The 17,973-nt window shown below is 36.1% G+C and overlaps 1 protein-coding gene across 1 annotated transcript in view; it reads right to left on the reverse strand.

Annotated features, from left to right (window-relative positions):
- Positions 1 to 308: 308 nt before the first annotated feature.
- The window catches only part of DDX1 (DEAD-box helicase 1), a 34,800-nt gene continuing 17,135 nt past the window's right edge, over positions 309 to 17,973 (reverse strand). Inside the window, exons 14-26 of the mRNA XM_036873248.1 lie at positions 15,660 to 15,720; positions 12,176 to 12,274; positions 11,278 to 11,367; positions 10,362 to 10,550; positions 9,643 to 9,694; positions 7,799 to 7,945; positions 5,375 to 5,466; positions 3,597 to 3,669; positions 3,373 to 3,445; positions 3,248 to 3,290; positions 1,663 to 1,758; positions 1,298 to 1,418; positions 309 to 651 (exon numbers count right to left, since the gene is read on the reverse strand). Of these exons, the coding sequence (XP_036729143.1) occupies positions 521 to 651; positions 1,298 to 1,418; positions 1,663 to 1,758; positions 3,248 to 3,290; positions 3,373 to 3,445; positions 3,597 to 3,669; positions 5,375 to 5,466; positions 7,799 to 7,945; positions 9,643 to 9,694; positions 10,362 to 10,550; positions 11,278 to 11,367; positions 12,176 to 12,274; positions 15,660 to 15,720 (1,267 nt within the window). The 3' untranslated portion in view covers positions 309 to 520. The remainder of the gene's footprint in view (positions 652 to 1,297; positions 1,419 to 1,662; positions 1,759 to 3,247; positions 3,291 to 3,372; positions 3,446 to 3,596; positions 3,670 to 5,374; positions 5,467 to 7,798; positions 7,946 to 9,642; positions 9,695 to 10,361; positions 10,551 to 11,277; positions 11,368 to 12,175; positions 12,275 to 15,659; positions 15,721 to 17,973) is intronic.

Genomic DNA, 17,973 nt, shown 5'->3' on the forward strand with positions numbered 1-17,973 from the left:
ACCAAATCAGTCATCAGTCCTTAGACACAGAACCTTTTCTAAGTCCCTAAAAAACTCTAGGCCTCCAAACTAACCCAGCTGTCCTTCCACCTTAGGATCATACACTTTTCTTTCACGTCACGACTCTTCTCTAGCTTCAGCATATACCGAGGCGACCGTGACCGTCTCAAGGCTGTCTCTATTTAGGACCACTTCTTGTGAAAATTCCACACAGGTCCTCTGCCGAATGCACATACCCATAAACTTTACTTCATAAACCCAGAGCTTTCTTGAAAAACTATAAAATAATTTTAAAATAAGACACAAACTTTCATGAAAATATAGTCATCATATTTATTATTTTCATTAGGTTGCCATTCTATGAAGAATTCCTAAGACTGATGTTTCTTGACATGCAAGAGTTATTAGCATTAATAGCTTAAGTTACTATAAATACTGCTGCTTGGAAGCAGTACAACTATTTTAGAGTTTTAAGACTATAGACTTTTATTATTCAAATCTTATTCAGTGTATGTTAAAATCAGAAGGTTCTGAACAACTGGTTAGGAAGGTAGCCAAGATGCAGGAAAGACGTCTGTGCCTCCTTTTCAAGGGCAGCCAGCTCTTGAACCGTAGGTGCCAAAATATCCACATGGCCTTTATAGTTTCCACCTGTATCACACGCACGAATCACAAAGTAATATAAATGACATGCTTGAAATAACTTGTCAGCAATGCTTTGGCTCAATTATATCAATTTAAACGTTGCTCCTAGCAGTAAAAATGTACTACTGAGCAAGTTATCTACAAAACTGAGTTCTAAACGTGTTAAATCAATTAAAATAAACGATTAGGCCTTCCTTACTAACAGCTGCCCCAATACCCCTACCAACCCCTCCCCTATTCTCTTTTCCTTGGTTTAGAAACCACCAGTTTAGCCTGAATCTTTAAAAAATTTCAGGAACGAACGAAGACCATTGCAGGCAAAGGGAATAAATAGTATCCTGGGTTACCCCTTGTTCAAAATTACCATTATTCTCTTGTTTCCTAATAATTCCATAAATTTTCAACTACTCTTATGACATTAACACCTCAAGAGAAACAGCTAAGTTGCTGTCCATTCGCATAGAGATCACACAATAAAAAATGCTGCGAGACAAGTATGAACAAAGTGCTATAAGACTAATAAGGAGGGAATGATTAATATGCTAAAAATATACACTGAACATAAGGAAATGAAATACTCTCTTCTTAAACTGAAGCTCAAAAAAGGACACATTCACATTTAAAACAGAATTCAAAGTAATTCAAAGCTTACCACCAATAGTTCTTTTTTGACCATAGGTAACTTTCCCATCAAATTCATCCACTGGTACCTTTATATCTGGCTCAACCTGAGAAATGGTACAGTTCAGATGTTCTTCTATCTCAGACAGCAACTAAGAAAGGGAGAGGAAATCGACAGAGCTGCGTTTTAACAGCATTAAATTAAACCAGGAAGGCTATCATACTTAGTATAAATGGAAGTCAGATTTCTGAAGAGATGAACTCAATTTATGAACTACCATAACATAATCACTCATTAATTCTCACAATTCACAAATAGACAAGAGCTGATACATAACTTTTACAGATAAATGCAGTCTATTCCTACCAATTCTAATAAGACTCTGGGAGCCTTACCTGCATCTCATTGTACCATATGGTACAACCACCATCTTCCTTGAGTCTTGTGTTGTAACACCCTTTTCCACGGCTGCTACATACGTGGTACCAAACCTACGAAGGAAAAAAGATTAACATGTACAGAGACTGAAACATGCTAGGTATCTTTGTTCTCAGTTAGTTTTTTAACATTTTCTGTCCTCAGAGCACAAGATAAAAATAGATTGCAGGTATGGTCTGTCACCCAGTTACTACCACTATTAGTAGCTCACTAACTAGGTCTTTTGAAAGAGTTATTTTTGAAAGGAATCCAAAAGTTTTCCTAAAACAGATGTCAATTACAGAAAGGAATTCTCAAATAAAAATAATGAGAAAAGTAAATACTGGAGAATGCTATATCAAGATTAGCATCAAAAATAAAGTTCAAATGTTTTCTCTAAGATTTTTTTTGAATTTTTTTTAATAGATCTTTATTGGAGTATAATTGCTTCACAATAATGTGTTAGTTTCTGTTGCACACAAAGCAAATCAGCCATATGCATACATATATCCCCATATCCCCTCCCTCTTGAGCCTCCCTCCCATCCTCCTTATCCCACCCCTCTAGGTCATCGCAAAGCACAGAGCCGATCTCCCCGTGCTATGCTGCTGCTTCCCACCAGCGAACTATTTTACATTCGGTAGTGTGTATATATTGATGCTACTCTCACTTCGCCCCAGCTTCCCCTCCCAGCCCTGTCCTCAAGTCCATCCTCTACGTCTACATCTTTATTCCTGCCCTGCCACTAGGTTCATCAGTACCACAAAGCAAATAGCAAAAAGCAAAATGAACAAGTAGTTTGGGGAATGAGTGTGTGGGAGTTCCTTACTCTTGCAGCTTTTCTGTAAATCTGTATCAAATTATTGTATCAACTGATATCAAAATAATAAGTTAACCCTCTCTCCCATAAAAAGCCTACCATGGCATGATGCCAGAGAGGGTTTAAATACTTTTCACTGAAAATTATATGAAAGCTATTCGGGAAAATTACATTTCATATTTTTCCTTTCTAAACTTCATCCTACTAGTCGTCCATTCAATGAATAAAGAGAAAAAGATGCCATTAAAAAGCTCATTTAGGGCTTCCCTGGTGGCGCAGTGGTTGAGAGTCTGCCTGCCAATGCAGGGGACACGGGTTCGAGCCCTGGTCTGGGAAGATCCCACATGCCGCAGAGCAGCTGGGCCCGTGAGCCACAGCTACTGAGCCTGCGCGTCTGGAGCCTGTGCTCCGCAACAAGAGAGGCCGCAATAGTGAGAGGCCCGCGCACCGCGATGAGGAGTGGCCCCCGCTTGCCACAACTGGACAAAGCCCTCGCACAGAAACGAAGACCCAACACAGCCAAAAATAAATAAATAAATAAATAAATAAATAAATAAATATTAAAAAAAAATGCAAAAGAGTTCTTTACCATTTAATTATTAAAAAAAAAAAAAAAAAAAAAGCTCATTTATATTCCATACGCAACTGAATTCAATGTAAATGAAAAACTCAAACTGCTTTTATTTCCAACATCTAAAATAACGACACAAACAATGAATATAATACAGCACTGAAAAGATTACCTTCTCTTTTTCTGTTGCCACCAGGGAAATGGCCAGCCCCATCCTGAAAGATTTTAAAAGTCTTTATTAGACTTTATTCCTGAAGCATAGAAGCTTAAAAAGGACAAAAAAAATGACAAGAGTACCTTTCAGCTCTTCCTACTCTGCCGATTCGATGGACATAGTTTTGCTTTTCATCAGGCAAGGTGACATTTATAACTGTAAATAAAAACAATTACTACCAATTGACATTAGTTCCTAAAATTTTCAAACATACATGATGTTTGATGTCCTGAGTATTTCAAACATATTAAATGGTTTCCTTTGAATTCCATAAAATTCAAACTGCAAGCATAAAGACTTTCTTTACCATAAGGAACACCATGGATATCAATTCCTCTGGCGGCTACATCTGTGCAAATCAAGAATCTTACATCTCCTTTCTAAAGAGAACAGAGAGGAGAGAAAGGACTTTATTAGTATATATACTAAAAAAAACCCCACAAATACCATCTTTCCACTAAATGAGACCTCTAATAACTAATGTGTTCGTATCATATTAGCGGTCCAGTCATTCATAATTCACTGGAACAAGTATTGCATTTTTAAGTTATAATTTGCCGAAATATGACATTTAAGGTGAATAAATCAATGACTGGATTCATCTTTGCTTTTTTCACATAAAAGTTCTTCAACCATTGCTAAAATTTGGCTTCATCTTTAGAAATCCTGACTGGTAATTCAAAACATAAGACAGAATAAAATGTAAAAACATAAGCTTTACTTTTACCCTTGTATTAAAATAATTCAAAATACTAGATATTTTACCTCAAGGTTACACTTTTTGTGACAACAGATAAAATCCTAAAGAGACTGGGCCCCTGGTGTTCTCACCAAGAATATACCAATTAGCCTTCAGATGTCATTTGTGCTGCAAGGCACAGCAAAGTTAGAGATTTGGAGGGAGTGAGGGGCATACTGACTTCCGGTCCAACAAAATGCCAGGATAGAGAAGGGTGGCATAAATGCTGAAATGAGGCCATGTGATTTTTTTTGTTTTTAATTAATTAACTTATTATTTTTGGCTACGTTGGGCCTTCGTTACTGCGTGCAGGCTTTCTCTAGTTGCAGCGAGTGGGGGCTACTCTTCGTTGCGGTGCGCGGGTTTCTCATTGCGGTGGCTTCTCTTGTTGCAGAGCACGGGCTCTAGGTGCACAGGCTTCAGTAGTTGCAGCATGTGGGCTCAGTAGTTGTGGCATGCGGGCCCTAGAGCGTGCGGGCTTCAGTAGTTGTGCCTCACAGGCTCTAGAGCACAGGCTCAGTAGTTGTGGTGCACGGGCTTAGTTGCTCCATGGCATGTGGGATCTTCCCGGACCAGGGCTTGAACCCGTGTCCCCTGCCTTGCAAGGCAGATTCTTAACCACTGTGCCACCAGGGGAGTCCCCCCCACCCCTTGTGATGTTTTAACATCCACACCAATTATGCTCAGCATGGAAACATAATCCAAAATTTTTAAGCCCAGTACTTCCTACCTTTTTTCATATTATGGGTCTGAGAGAAATGATATTTGTACTATACACTGGGTAAACACACTGTGATAAATGATGAGAATGCTTGTGGGTGGAGGCCACTGACCCTGAGTTCTAAATGGCTCAGCCCAACCCATCTACACCAAAAGCTATACAACCTGTTCATGTGCTGAAATCACTTAACTGTGACAGTCTACCCCAAATAATTCAAAATATATTTAATTCTACAAAACAGGTATTCTGATACCTGTCTCAATCTACAAATTAAGTTCCCTATGGGTATTGTTAAAAATTGTTTTAAAAAAAAAGGCTCACAGACATAATTTAACTATCTGATGATACTTCTCTTAAAAATTTCTACCTGAAAGAATTTAACTAAAACTTCCTTAAGTTGAACATTCTTATCAAGTAGTGTTGTGCTGATGGAGAACATGTAATTTACCACTTGACTGTTAAAGATGACAAAGCCCTGCTGTGATGAGGATATAACAATAGGGCAGAAGTATTTTGAAATTTCTAGGACAAGAATTGCTTTAACAATATTAACTGGAACTGATTAAAACTAGATACAACTCCCCTCTTAAGTTTTAAGGAAATGCTGTCAACTAAATATCAGTACCTTGAATCTTTCCAAGTTTTGCTTCCTCTCATGAGGCTTTCTGTCACCATGAAGACAAACACATGAGAACTGGTGCCCCTTTTTATCAGGTCCTAATGAAAAGCACATTAAACAGTTAATCTTGGAAACGATTACGACTAAGACTATGTCAAAAAACCCAGTAACATTTAGACTACCAGTTGGGGTATAATTCTATGGAAATCTATACCCCAACTTGTCATAAACCATGGTTAACACAATATCTGTCGTAGGTGAAATACCCTTAAAATGAACTCCATCAGCATTAAAACTGATTTGCTTTGAAGGACATTTTAAGTAACCTTTCCCAATCTGCAGTGGTAGTTCCTGTGTACACCAGGAACCTCACCTAACCCATGTAAAGCGAAGAACCAAAAAGTAAACAAAAGAGATTATTCTTGGAGGAACCAAAATAGGCATCAGGAAGTTCATGCCCTTACTAAAAGGCCATGATCACAAGCCTGCCCTCCTCGAGGTATTCTAAACAACTTAGTTACCTGCCTTCTTGGCCAAAGCAGATTAGAAACAGCAAACTGGAAGGATGGAGAAGTGGTATTTTAGAGGCAAGTGCAGTGGTAGCCAATCAAAAAAGAAAGTTTTCAAGTAGACACAGTAACAAAAAGCAGTGCAGTTCAGACCAGAGTAATAATAGTCACTGTGAGAAGTCTTTCAATTTTGCTATATGTTTGAGAATATAATAAGTGTTGGGAAAATATATAAAGTAAAAATAACCATTAACATTGACTATACTTGCTTTACCACATATCTATCCATCCCTCTATCAACTCACTTTTATATTTTTGATGCATTTCAAGGTAAACTGCAGGTATCAGTACACAGTTGAACATGCGTATCATTAACTAGAGTACAGTATTTGTTTAGGTTTGTTTTCTTGTTGAGGTTAAAGTTGCATACAAGGAAATGTACAAATCTTAAGTGTACACTGTCTGAGTTTTGACAAATGCATACACCCATGTAGCCCAAAGCCCTATCAAGATACAGAACACGAACATCATCCACAAAGTACCTTCGTGCCCTTTCCCAGTTATCCACACTCCCACCTTCCTGGGGACAACCACTGTTCTGGTTTTTTGCTCATCATAGATTAGTTCTGACTCTTCTAGAACTTCACACAAATCAAATCATACAGCCTGTACTCTTGTGTAAGAATTCTTTCATTCAGCATAATGCTTCTGAGATTCACCCACCATTGTTGTGTCAATCAGCAGTCCATGCCTTTTCAGTGCTCAGTAGTAAGTATTCCACTGTACAGATATTTTGCATTTTGTTTAGCCATTCTCCTATTAATGGCCTCTTAGTGTACAGTTTGGGGCCATTATAAATGAAGTGCTATGACCATCTTGCACACATCCTTCATCAATATATATTCTCACTTATCTTGGGCCAATACTTAGGAGCTGAATTGCTAGGCCATAAGACAGCAATGTTTAATTTTATAAAAAACTGTAAGACCTTTTACCTAAGTGACTGTACTTCAACAATGTATGAGAGCTCCGGTTTCTCCATATCCTCACCAAAATTTGGTGTTTTAATTATTTTTGATCTAGTCACTCTGAGTATACAATTGTATTACATTGTGATTTTATTTTGCATTTCTCTAACGACTGATTATACTGAACATTTTCTCAGGTTGGTTTATATATTTAATGTTAATTATAAGGAGCATAAAATTAGAATCATTATATCTTCATTGTAGATTGAATATTTTATTACATAGTGACCCTTTTTATTTCTAGTAATATTTTTGTATTAAAGTCTATGACATCTCCATTAATACAGTTAGACCAACTTTCTTTTAATTAATCTTTTAGCTGACACATACATATATTTTTTCATTCCCCTTCCTTTCAATCTATCCATGTCCTCAGGTTTTAGGTATGTTTCTTGTAAACAACATACAGCTATATTTTATCCAGTCTAACAATCTATGCTCTTCATCAGAAGACTTCAGTCCACTGATAAATACTATAGTGTTTACCCATACGCTCAGATTTTTCCACCAGCCGTTATTACTCTATAATTTCCAACTGCTCTGCTTTTTCTCATTTTTTCCCCCCTTCCTTTCTTACCTTTTTTTTTAGATTAAGGTTTTTTTTTTCTCATTTATTGATTTAGAAGATATACATTCTATTATTTAATGATTACACTTGAAATTTTAACATTAATCAAAAACTCTACCCTTCTTCCAAATGATATAAGGGCCTTCGAATGCTGTGATTCATCTTCACTGTAGTGAAACTGTACCTATGTGCAAAATTATCTCATTGTTTTTCCTACATCGTTGCTGTAAAATCTGGGCATCCACGCTATACTGCATCAACATGAGACTAACAATCTATTAAGTGAGAAAATAAACACAATTTATTTCAAGTGAGGAAACACTACCTCCTCCCTGTTGCATAAAATACTGCTCCAAGTTATCACAGTCGATTTTGGTTCTACAGAAAATAATTGCTTGATCCATCTTGTGTTCCTTGATTGCTCGGACAGCATACTCCCCCTTCAGGATTTTAATAGCTTCAGACCACATCTCTTGAGTAACACAATAACAACAACAACAACAAAAAAAGAACAACAGAATTTCAATCTGAAATTGTCATGAACACACATAGTTACACAGACTCACTGCTTCACTCACCTAAAAAACTCTACTTTAATACAAGTATTATAGACAAAACCAAGAAATAAAAAGATAGGGTGAAATGGTGAGGTAATCCACTTGCTCATTTATTTTTGTTTCTCTTAATGTTTTTTATGCCAGTTTATGGGATACCAAAACACCTATAACCATACCTCTTATAAGGGAAAATGCACACGTACAAACACACACACACAAATAAACAGAAATACATACCCACAACAAAACTTTGTTCTTACCTCTCATTGAGAACTAATCATATTCTGCCCTGCATTAACTTCCCTAAATGCTCAATAAATGTTTACTCAATTACTTTAACCTCTTTAAAAAATAATAAATGTACTTTCTAAATCAATCTAAACACCAGAAAGTTCAAACTTCACTCTATGAAATAAATACTTTACATCAAACCTAGTTAGTAACTTCTTAGTTGCCATCCTCCAAATGTCCATTTTTCAGTGTGAAGCTGGGCTATAGTTACTCTGCAACTATCTAATGCAAAATTTTAATTTTGTAATCCAACATATTTCTAAGGTCTCTCTAGTCATCTCTAATTGTAGTAAAAACTAAGCAAAACTTTTACAAGGAAAAATATATGAGGCAGTAAAACATTTTTATTTTATAAAATGCGTTCCCAGACAGTGGGATGATACATTATCATTATTTTGACTATCAGTGTCCACTCCTCTCCAACAATAAGGCTGGCTGAGCAGACGCCTCATAAATTTGGAGCTACACGTAAAACTGAGTTCAAAGGAACTGTCTTCGATCAAAATTTCAGACAATTCACCTTTTAGATACTTGTTAAAAATCTACCAATGAATCCAACTATGAACAAAATGCAGTCTAACCCTTGCCAATGATCCACTTGAGACATGTGATAGCACACATGTGGCCTAACGGGTTTCAGATCTCTTCTAGGTTCTCTAAACACTATGCTTGTATCATGCTGGATCTTCATATATCTTTGAAATATTATGTACCTGATACAAACTGTCTCAATTCTGCATAGAAGTATCTTCATTGAATCAATTAATTTTAGGCATTTTAAAAACTGATAAATATTTAATGATATGGAGTTTCAGTATAGGAAGATAAAATAGTTCTGGAGATGGATAGTGGTGACGATTGCACAGTAGGAATGTACTCAATGCTACTGAATTGTACACTTACACACAAAAAGAATCATCTCAGGATCATTTCTGTATCTTTCACAGGGTTGTAGCTAAAGACATGTTCCTTTGTTACTCAATTGCCAGATATGAAGAATCTACATGACATTTCTCTTGGAATTCAGGGCTAAAATACAACCCGTAGCCAGAGAAATTTGCTGGCTTCCTGGAAAAATGAGAATTGTATAATCCAAAATATTTGTGATTTGGATGCCAGGAGACTAATATCTTAAATTCAGTGATTAATATTCCTCTAAGTTGACTGATATCAGCTTTCCCCCCATTTTTAAATTATTTTTGTTCCTTTTATTTTCAGATTTCCTGTTCCTTCATGAGAGTAGACAGGGCATAAATTCAGTAAAACAGATCAATTCGTTTTCAAAACCTTTCCACACATTTTATTGACTCTTCTAACTTACCTGGACCGTTAGCACCAGGTCTTGTATTATCTTTTGCATGTACTTCATCAGTCTGTCAAAGGAAAGGATAAAAGAGAAGTGGGGAAGGGTTAAGTAATGATTCAGAACAGGTATATTTTATAAAGGGAGAACTGTATCTAACTTTAGATTGCATTTCAGACCTACATCTTTATCATCTATAGGCAAAACCATTCTTCAGATTCAGAAAAACCCTTTATTAATTATAGGTCTAAGGCTAATCAATTTTAAATATAATAATAAAAAAGCAAAGGTGGTTTTCAAAACATTGTGTATTTAGAATAAGCATACCCTTATTATATAAAGGTAAATCTAACAATGGTGAAAAAGTGAGATGATGAACTCATGAAACTGATATTTAGAAAAATAAGGCACATCAAGGAGATTCTAAAATACTACTAAAAATGGAAATCATTATATCAGAAATTAGACCTATATACACACAGGTAATCCTATTTATTTACAAAAACTATGTCAAGAAAGATGATCACAAAAGTAACTTTATATAGAGAGAAAAGTAAAGTATAAGCCCATCACTTATTCCATACCTAATAGAACTAAACTCTTCTGGTCAATGTGCCAGACTTCTCTTTTCTTAAAGGTACATTGTCTGGTTGCTTTAAGCATCATGAAGAGCTCCAGGTTAAACTAGTTTACGAATGCTTTACTCTATACAAATGTGAACGTTATAAAGTACTTACCCTAATGTGGTTTTTCCCAAGCCTTTCCCAGAGTCTGTCAGCTTTGGGATTCACTGGGACAACAACATGGTGGACAGTATCTGGAACAGAATCTTCTCCTTTCAGATCAACCCAGGTGGGAAAGTGCATGATCTTCTCAGACAGTTTCTTCACATCAAAGGAGTGCAAAGTGGCTGAGCAAACAATCACCTAAGAATAGAAAAACCAAAATTTAGATAAGCTTTTATAGTAATAATGATTCTAGCATATGAATACAGATGTGGGGCACGAAGTACGCTAAGCCTGGAACCTAAGACAAGTTCAATACCTGACTCTGTAGCAACAACTAGTGCTGTGACTTTGGGTGGGTTAATCTCTCTGAGCTTCAGTCCCCTCACTGCCACAGAAATCATGCCAGCTATTCCTCAAGGTCCTACAAAAACTAAGTAAGATGAAAAGGTTTTTAAAAATCTAAAGCCATAAACTTGTCCCCTTCTCTTAAAAGCCTCTCCTCTTGAATTCTTCCTAAGAAAACAGAATGAGAAAGAGTAATATTTTAAGAAATAATTACTAAGGAAATAACTGTTTTTCAACAGTTCAAGACATTTCTCCTTCAAAGAGGAAGCAGTACTCAGAGTCTTGAATATAAACCCTAAATGCTCTGTAGAAAACAAAAATAACGATTCAGAATTTTTTACTTATAGTCTTCTGTTACACCTAAGTAATTTCCTCAAATTCCCTTCACCTTTATTTCTAAAAGCAGCTTGTAAGACTGTTTCCTTTGTGTGTACTACTTAATCAGGTAATGAAGACAATGTTTCATACAGCAGTTAACGTAATCAGAAGACACTAAAATGTGAATGTAAAACAAAAAAAGTAAGCATTAATACGTAACAATTGTCTACATGTATTTTAAGATGCATTAGTTATTTCATACCTGAAGTCTTTTTCCATCAGAGGTAATCTGAGGAATCTGATTGTGAATCCTATTTATAAAATCAGAGTAACCTTGAGAAAGAAGCCCATCCTGCATGAGAAGCAAAGAAGAACATAAGTTTTTTAATCAGTATCTAAATCTTTCTTTTCTAAATCAATTGCAAAATATAAGATACAGAAACTAATTCATACACATACATATCTCCATACTTTCAAAGTAATTATTTTCTACTGGATATTTAAAGACAAGTTGTAAATTCAACTTTAAAGCCCATGTGACTATAATATGAAAAAGCTGACAATAAATAACTCAAAAACCATACTCTGGTATTCTAAAATGAATACAAGAGTTAATAACTCCCACATCTCCTTAAGAATACGACTCTAATATGAAAAAGCAAAGACCTTCAATGTTGAAAAACTACCTCATCTTGAAAATAACTTGGAACTATATCTCAAGACCCCAAAACACATTAATGTAATTTGTAATGTGTAAAAAAAAAAAAAAAATGTATGTACAAACAAGATAACTATTTGGAGTACAAAACAAACCTACATGTCTAGTAATAAGGGTGGTTAAATCAGCCATGAAGTGTGCATATAAGAGACCATTAGACAGCCTTTAAAAATTATTCATAAATAATGACATGAAATACTTATGTACCATATTTTTCTAAAAAAGATTTCCCAGATTCTACATAGCCTGATTGCAACTACATAAAATAGTATTTATTATAAATATAAGCAGTGAATGAAAATACACCAAACTGGTAACAATGTTTCTCTCTAGGTATCGGGATCATGACTAAATTGTATTTTTTCTTCATCATTTCACATATTTTATCCCCCAAAACATAAGCAAATATTTTTTTTAAAAGCATGAGTATATTTTAACATACAGCTTCATCCAGGACCAGGAATCTAACTTGGGATAAGTTCAGCTTTCCAGTTGACACCAAATCATCCAGTCTTCCTGGAGTGCCAACAACTATATCTACCTAAAAAATATCCAAAAAAAGCACCTTAAGAAAACTGAAGAACTATTGTAATCACCTTAGAATAGCAACCAACAATGGTCTACTTACAATAAAAACATGCATATTGAAGTAGTCATAGTCAACTTTAAATCTGAAAAGAAGGAGTTCTAGATAATGCTATATTATTAAACTTATATCTGGTTTGAAATTAATGTGAAGATTTTGGCAACTGATTGTAACGTTTTAAACTGTTATAGACAGTCTAGTATATAAAATTTGTTTTCCAAGTGAAAAATCAAATGAATTTATAGGAACTCTGAAATTAAACCAGGATCCAAATCCCAGTTCCACCATTACCCAGCTGTGTGACCTCAACTTATTTAATCTCTTCTAGTTTCAATTTTCTCATTTTTTAAATGGGTAACATTTTGTGTTTTGCAAGACGGTTGTGACAATTAAGAGATGAGATATGTAGTGCCATTGATGCCCAGTGTGCCAGGTGCTTGATAAATTTGGTTATAATTAATAATGAAGATGACCTGACTAATCCAGGAAAAACAGTAATAATTACTATTTGTCAAGTGCTTATAATGAACATGTGCTGTGCTAACCTTTTACAGGTATTATATCATTTCATGTTACCACTAAGGAAAACACTACTATTATTAGTCCTGTTTTTAAATGAGGAGACTGAAGTTTAGAATTCTCAAATCATAAGAACTTGGATGATACAGCTAGTAAGTACCCCAACTGGGATTCAAACTCAAAGTCCAAACATGAGAAAAGGTCTAATTCAAGTAAGAACAAGTTTTATTTAACTTTTTATTATAAAAATTTTAAGACATCTACAAAGAGAATATGAGCCGCCAACGCCAGTACACCCAATTAACCACATTTTCCATTTTCACACACACAACTTTTAATCAAGTCCATGGTATAGTGATTAGGAACACAGGCTTTGAAGTAAGTTCCACCTATGAGTTGTAAGATCTGGGGCAAATTACTTAATATTTGGTATAAGCCCTCTTCCTAATCTGTAAAAATGGGGAAGAGGACCATCACAAAGGGCTATTGTGGGAACTGAATAAGAAAATGTATATAATGCACTTAGCAGGGCCTGGCCCATTTCTAGAAGGTAATCAATAAAGGATAAATATTTTTTTTTTTTTTTAAATAATTATTTATTTATTTATTATTATTTTGGCTGTGTTGGGTCTTCGTTTCTGTGCGAGGGCTTCCTCCAGTTGCGGAAGAGCAGGGGCCACTCTTCATCGCGGTGCGCGGGCCTCTCACTATTGCGGCCTCTCTTGTTGCAGAGCACAGGCTCCAGATGCGCAGGCTCAGCTGTTGTGGCTCACGGGCCCAGTTGCTCCGCGGCATGCGGGATCTTCCCAGACCAGGGATCGAACCCGTGTCCCCTGCATTAGCAGGCAGATTCTCAACCACTGCGCCACCAGGGAAGCCCAAGGATAAATACTTTTAAAGTGTGTATATGGATGTATGTGTGTGAGCACAATAAGGTATTATATAAAATCATTCAATAAATCAGACAATTCAAAACTTCTACTCTTTATCAACAGGCATAAAAAATGACTTCTTTTTCACTTGTGTTCTCCACTCCAGACTAAAAACATAACTATCTCCTAACAAATTTATCACTATAGTCTCATTACTTCAATATCTCACCCCTTGAAAAACTGAAAAAGCACTGTGCTGAATGGACTTTCAATTTGATCCAGTAGAAGGCATTTAAACTCCCATAAAAAATGAAAGACATTTCTGAAGCTATTGCTTCAACTATGTTGATAACTGTAAGCAAGTCTCAGTTCAATCTAGAAAATACTGTCTGAAAATAAAACCCACTCAATGTATTAAGAATGTGCTACGTGCCAAGCACTGTGCTGGACACAGCAATGAATACAATACCACTCTGGTTCTATGGGTAATGTCTCTTTACCAAAGGATTCTAACCCACTGTGTGAGTTTCCTCCCTCCTCAATTTCAGCAGGTAGTCAGCATGAAAACAGAAACTTGGTCTCTCAGGTTTAAAAAAAAAAGTCAAATTGGAAAAGCCTGAGAGAAACAGCTATATGACTTGGATAATAGCACCAACCACTTCTTCAGGCCTAACTGCACATGCTGCATAACTGTGCAACTTTAAAAGATTAAAAAAATTAAGTAGTTCTATTCTCTGACTCCAAAGCTGACTTCTGCCTGCAGCGTAAGACATAACACAGGGCTAAGGGTGCCAGAGGATGGTGGGAGATAACAGAAGTAGAGAATGTAAGATGGAAGGAAGAGCAGAAAGAGAATATATTACATCCCCTAAGTAGAATGGAACTGAATCCTGCCAGGAAAGCTATGGAATAACACTCCCTTTACTTTGCCATTAGCTTCAGCCAGTACCAAATTTTAGATCTGCCTGGCAAAAGCAGATCTAATTCCCTAAAAGCTCTGTAGCTGGACAATGTTTTACGTGGAAAATGAATTTGGGTTTGAGGAACCAAGATAGGGAATGAACATATTAAATCTCTCTTATAACCATTAAAATATAGCAAATCAAACAAGAACATAACAAAGCTATGTTACTATCTTAGCATAGTATTAAGTACAGTAATGATTCCTTGCTCTTAATATGCCACACCAAGTCAAATCAAAACCATTCAGCATGAAATTTCATTTGACAGCAGCACCAAGGCAACTGAGGGGAGAACATATTTGCTCACCATAACCCAGTATCAAGCAGTTTAGATTAAATGATAAAATATTTAGAGAAGGAAATGAAAGAGAAGTTTGTAAGGACAAAGTTACTTCATACATACAACATATTTTATGAAGTGCTACCTGTACCTGAACTGACAGGCAGTTAAGAGTTTCCCCAACTTCTTCCCCAGGAATGAGGATCACAGTCCGAGCTTCGTCCTCGGTAACAGCACAGCCTTTAAGACTTCCCCTCACACAAATCTGAACCCATCTCCCCTCCTACTAGAACCACTGCCTTACCATCCTTCAGCCTCCCCAAGGATCACTGCCAAAACTACCTTCTCTGCAATCCACCTTATCTCTATTTCTATTCTTAACTCCAGCTGCTTCTTTTTCAATTATCCCCAGAGGAAATGACTCAATGCATGAAAATGCGAAGGAAATTCGCAGGTTCTCAAAAGATAAACCAAAAAAAATTCACATGTGTTGGAATTTTGCATGAGGTGCTTGGAAGCAACCACTATGCTGTACACTTTTGGGAAAAGAAAAGGCAGACTTGTGAGATGTTTTTGAACATGTATACACTCTTTTTTGACCTTGTTTAATTTCAGCCTCATTTGACTTTTCTTGAAACACAGCAGAACTATATTGCCAAAATGACAACCCATAGTGTTACTTTTTAAAAATTAAAAGTACAACTTACCCCGTTATCCAAAACAGAGAGCTGATCCCGTGCTGCAACACCTCCAATTATCAGAAGCTCCCTGAAATAAATACCAGAATAATAATGTAGAAAAAGATTAAAGCCTGCTTTATTGTTTTTTATTCAATTTTAGGGAGGTGGACATTAAAATTGAATAACTGAGAAAGAATCTACAATAAAGGTCTGGAGAAAGAAAGAAACAAGGCACTTCATTTCCAGGAGCTACATAAAATGTTAATGCACGGGAAAGTAACTGAGGAGAATGTGAAAGCTTGGAACCCAGAAAACATAAGTCCTCATCTACATACCTTTCTATATTAGGATAATTCCAGGTACCCCAAACTCTGGTTTCAATCAACCTTTATAGACACATGTGGTTGTACGTGTATAAAATATATACTCTGAAAGAATATATAAATATTAATTTTTAAAAGTTGCCTCCAGGTTGATAACCAAAAACTGGGGAATGGGGTGAAAGGAGACTTACTTTGCACAGAATATCCTTTTGTGTTTGAATTTTTCTCACTCCAAATACTTCCAAAAATATGTTTAGATTAAAAAAGATTACTTTGGGACTTCCCTGGCAGTCCAGTGGTTAAGAATCCACCTCCCAATGCAGGGGACGCGGGTTCGATCCCTGGTCCGGGAACTAAGATCCCACAAGCCGCGGGGCAACTAAGCCCGCGTGCCACAACTACTGAGCACGTGGGCCACAACTAGAGAGCCCGCGTGACACAACTACAGAGCCCATGCGCCACAACTAGAGAGAAACCCGTGCGCTGCCACGAGGAGCCTGCGCCCCACAACGGAGATCCTGTGGACCACAACTAAGACCCGACGCAGCCAAAAATAAATAATAAAATACACTCTCTAAAAAAAAAAAAAAAAATTGCCTTATGCCGAGACAATTCTATGGGGGGAAAGAAGAGTCTTTTCAACAAACGGTGCTAGAACAAATGGATATGCACGTGCAAATGAATGAAGTTAAACCTCTTCCTTAGGCCACACATAAAAATAAATGCAAAATGAATCACAGACCTAAATATAAGACCTAAAACTACAAAACTCTTAGAAGAAAACATAAGAGTAAATTTTCATGATCTTGGGTTAGGCAAAGTCCCTTACAACACCAAAAGATGAACAAACAAAAAAGCAACAGATGAAAAAATAAATTGGACTTCATCAAAATTAAAAATTTTGTACTTCAAAGGACACTACCAAGAGAGTGAAAAAGCCCACAGAATCACAGAATGAGAGGAAATATTTGCAAATTATATATATCTAATCATAATACTACATGTATATATCTTACAACTCAACAACAAAAAGACAAATAACCCAACTGAAAAATGGGCAAAGAATCTGAACAGACTTTACAAATGGCCAGTAAGCACATGAAAAGATGTTCAACATGATTAGCTATTAGGGAAATACAAACCAAAACCACAATAAGATACCACTTCACACCCATTAGGAGGGCTATAACTGTAAAGACAGATAATAAGGTGAGGATGTGGAGAAACTGGAACCCTCACACATTACTAGTAGAAATGTAAAATAGTGTTGTCACTTTGGAAAACAGTTGCGTGGTTCCTGAAGATGTTAAACGTGAAGCTACTATATGATCCAGCAATTCCACTCCTGGATGTATATTCAGGAGAAATGGAAATGTATGTCCACACAGAAGTCTATATACTAATGCTCAGCAGCCAAAAAGTGGAAACAACCCAAACATCCATAAACTAATGAGTGGATTAATAAATATGTGGTATATGTATACAATGGAATACTTTTTGGCAATAAAAAGGAACTAAGTACTGATACATGCTATAACACTGATGAACTTTAAAAACATTATGGTAAATGAGAGAAGCCAGTCATGAAACAGCACACATTGGAATTGTCCAATTTCATTTATATAAAATGTCCAAAACAGGCAATTCTATATATGGAAAAGAGGTCACTGGCTGCCCAGGGATAGGCAGGTGTGAGGGAAATGGGAGTGGCTGCTAAAAGGTAGTGTTTCTTTTGAGGGTGATGAAAACGTTCTAAAATTGGTTTTGGTGGTCGCACAATTCTGTGAATATAATAAAAACTAAAACAACCTGTACACTTTAAAGAGTGAATCGTATGATATGTGAATTATATCTCACTATAGCTATTCACAAAAAGATTGTCTCCTTTTTATAAATAGCAGACAAAATTACTTCCTGAGGCAGCCAGACAACTTTCAATCAGAAGTAGCTATCAACTACGTTCATTTATTAATTTTACTCTTATTTAATCAGTCATTTAAAAAATACCATAAAATCCT

Source organism: Balaenoptera musculus, chromosome 13 (assembly GCF_009873245.2).
Source record: "Balaenoptera musculus isolate JJ_BM4_2016_0621 chromosome 13, mBalMus1.pri.v3, whole genome shotgun sequence".
Taxonomy (NCBI): domain Eukaryota; kingdom Metazoa; phylum Chordata; class Mammalia; order Artiodactyla; family Balaenopteridae; genus Balaenoptera; species Balaenoptera musculus.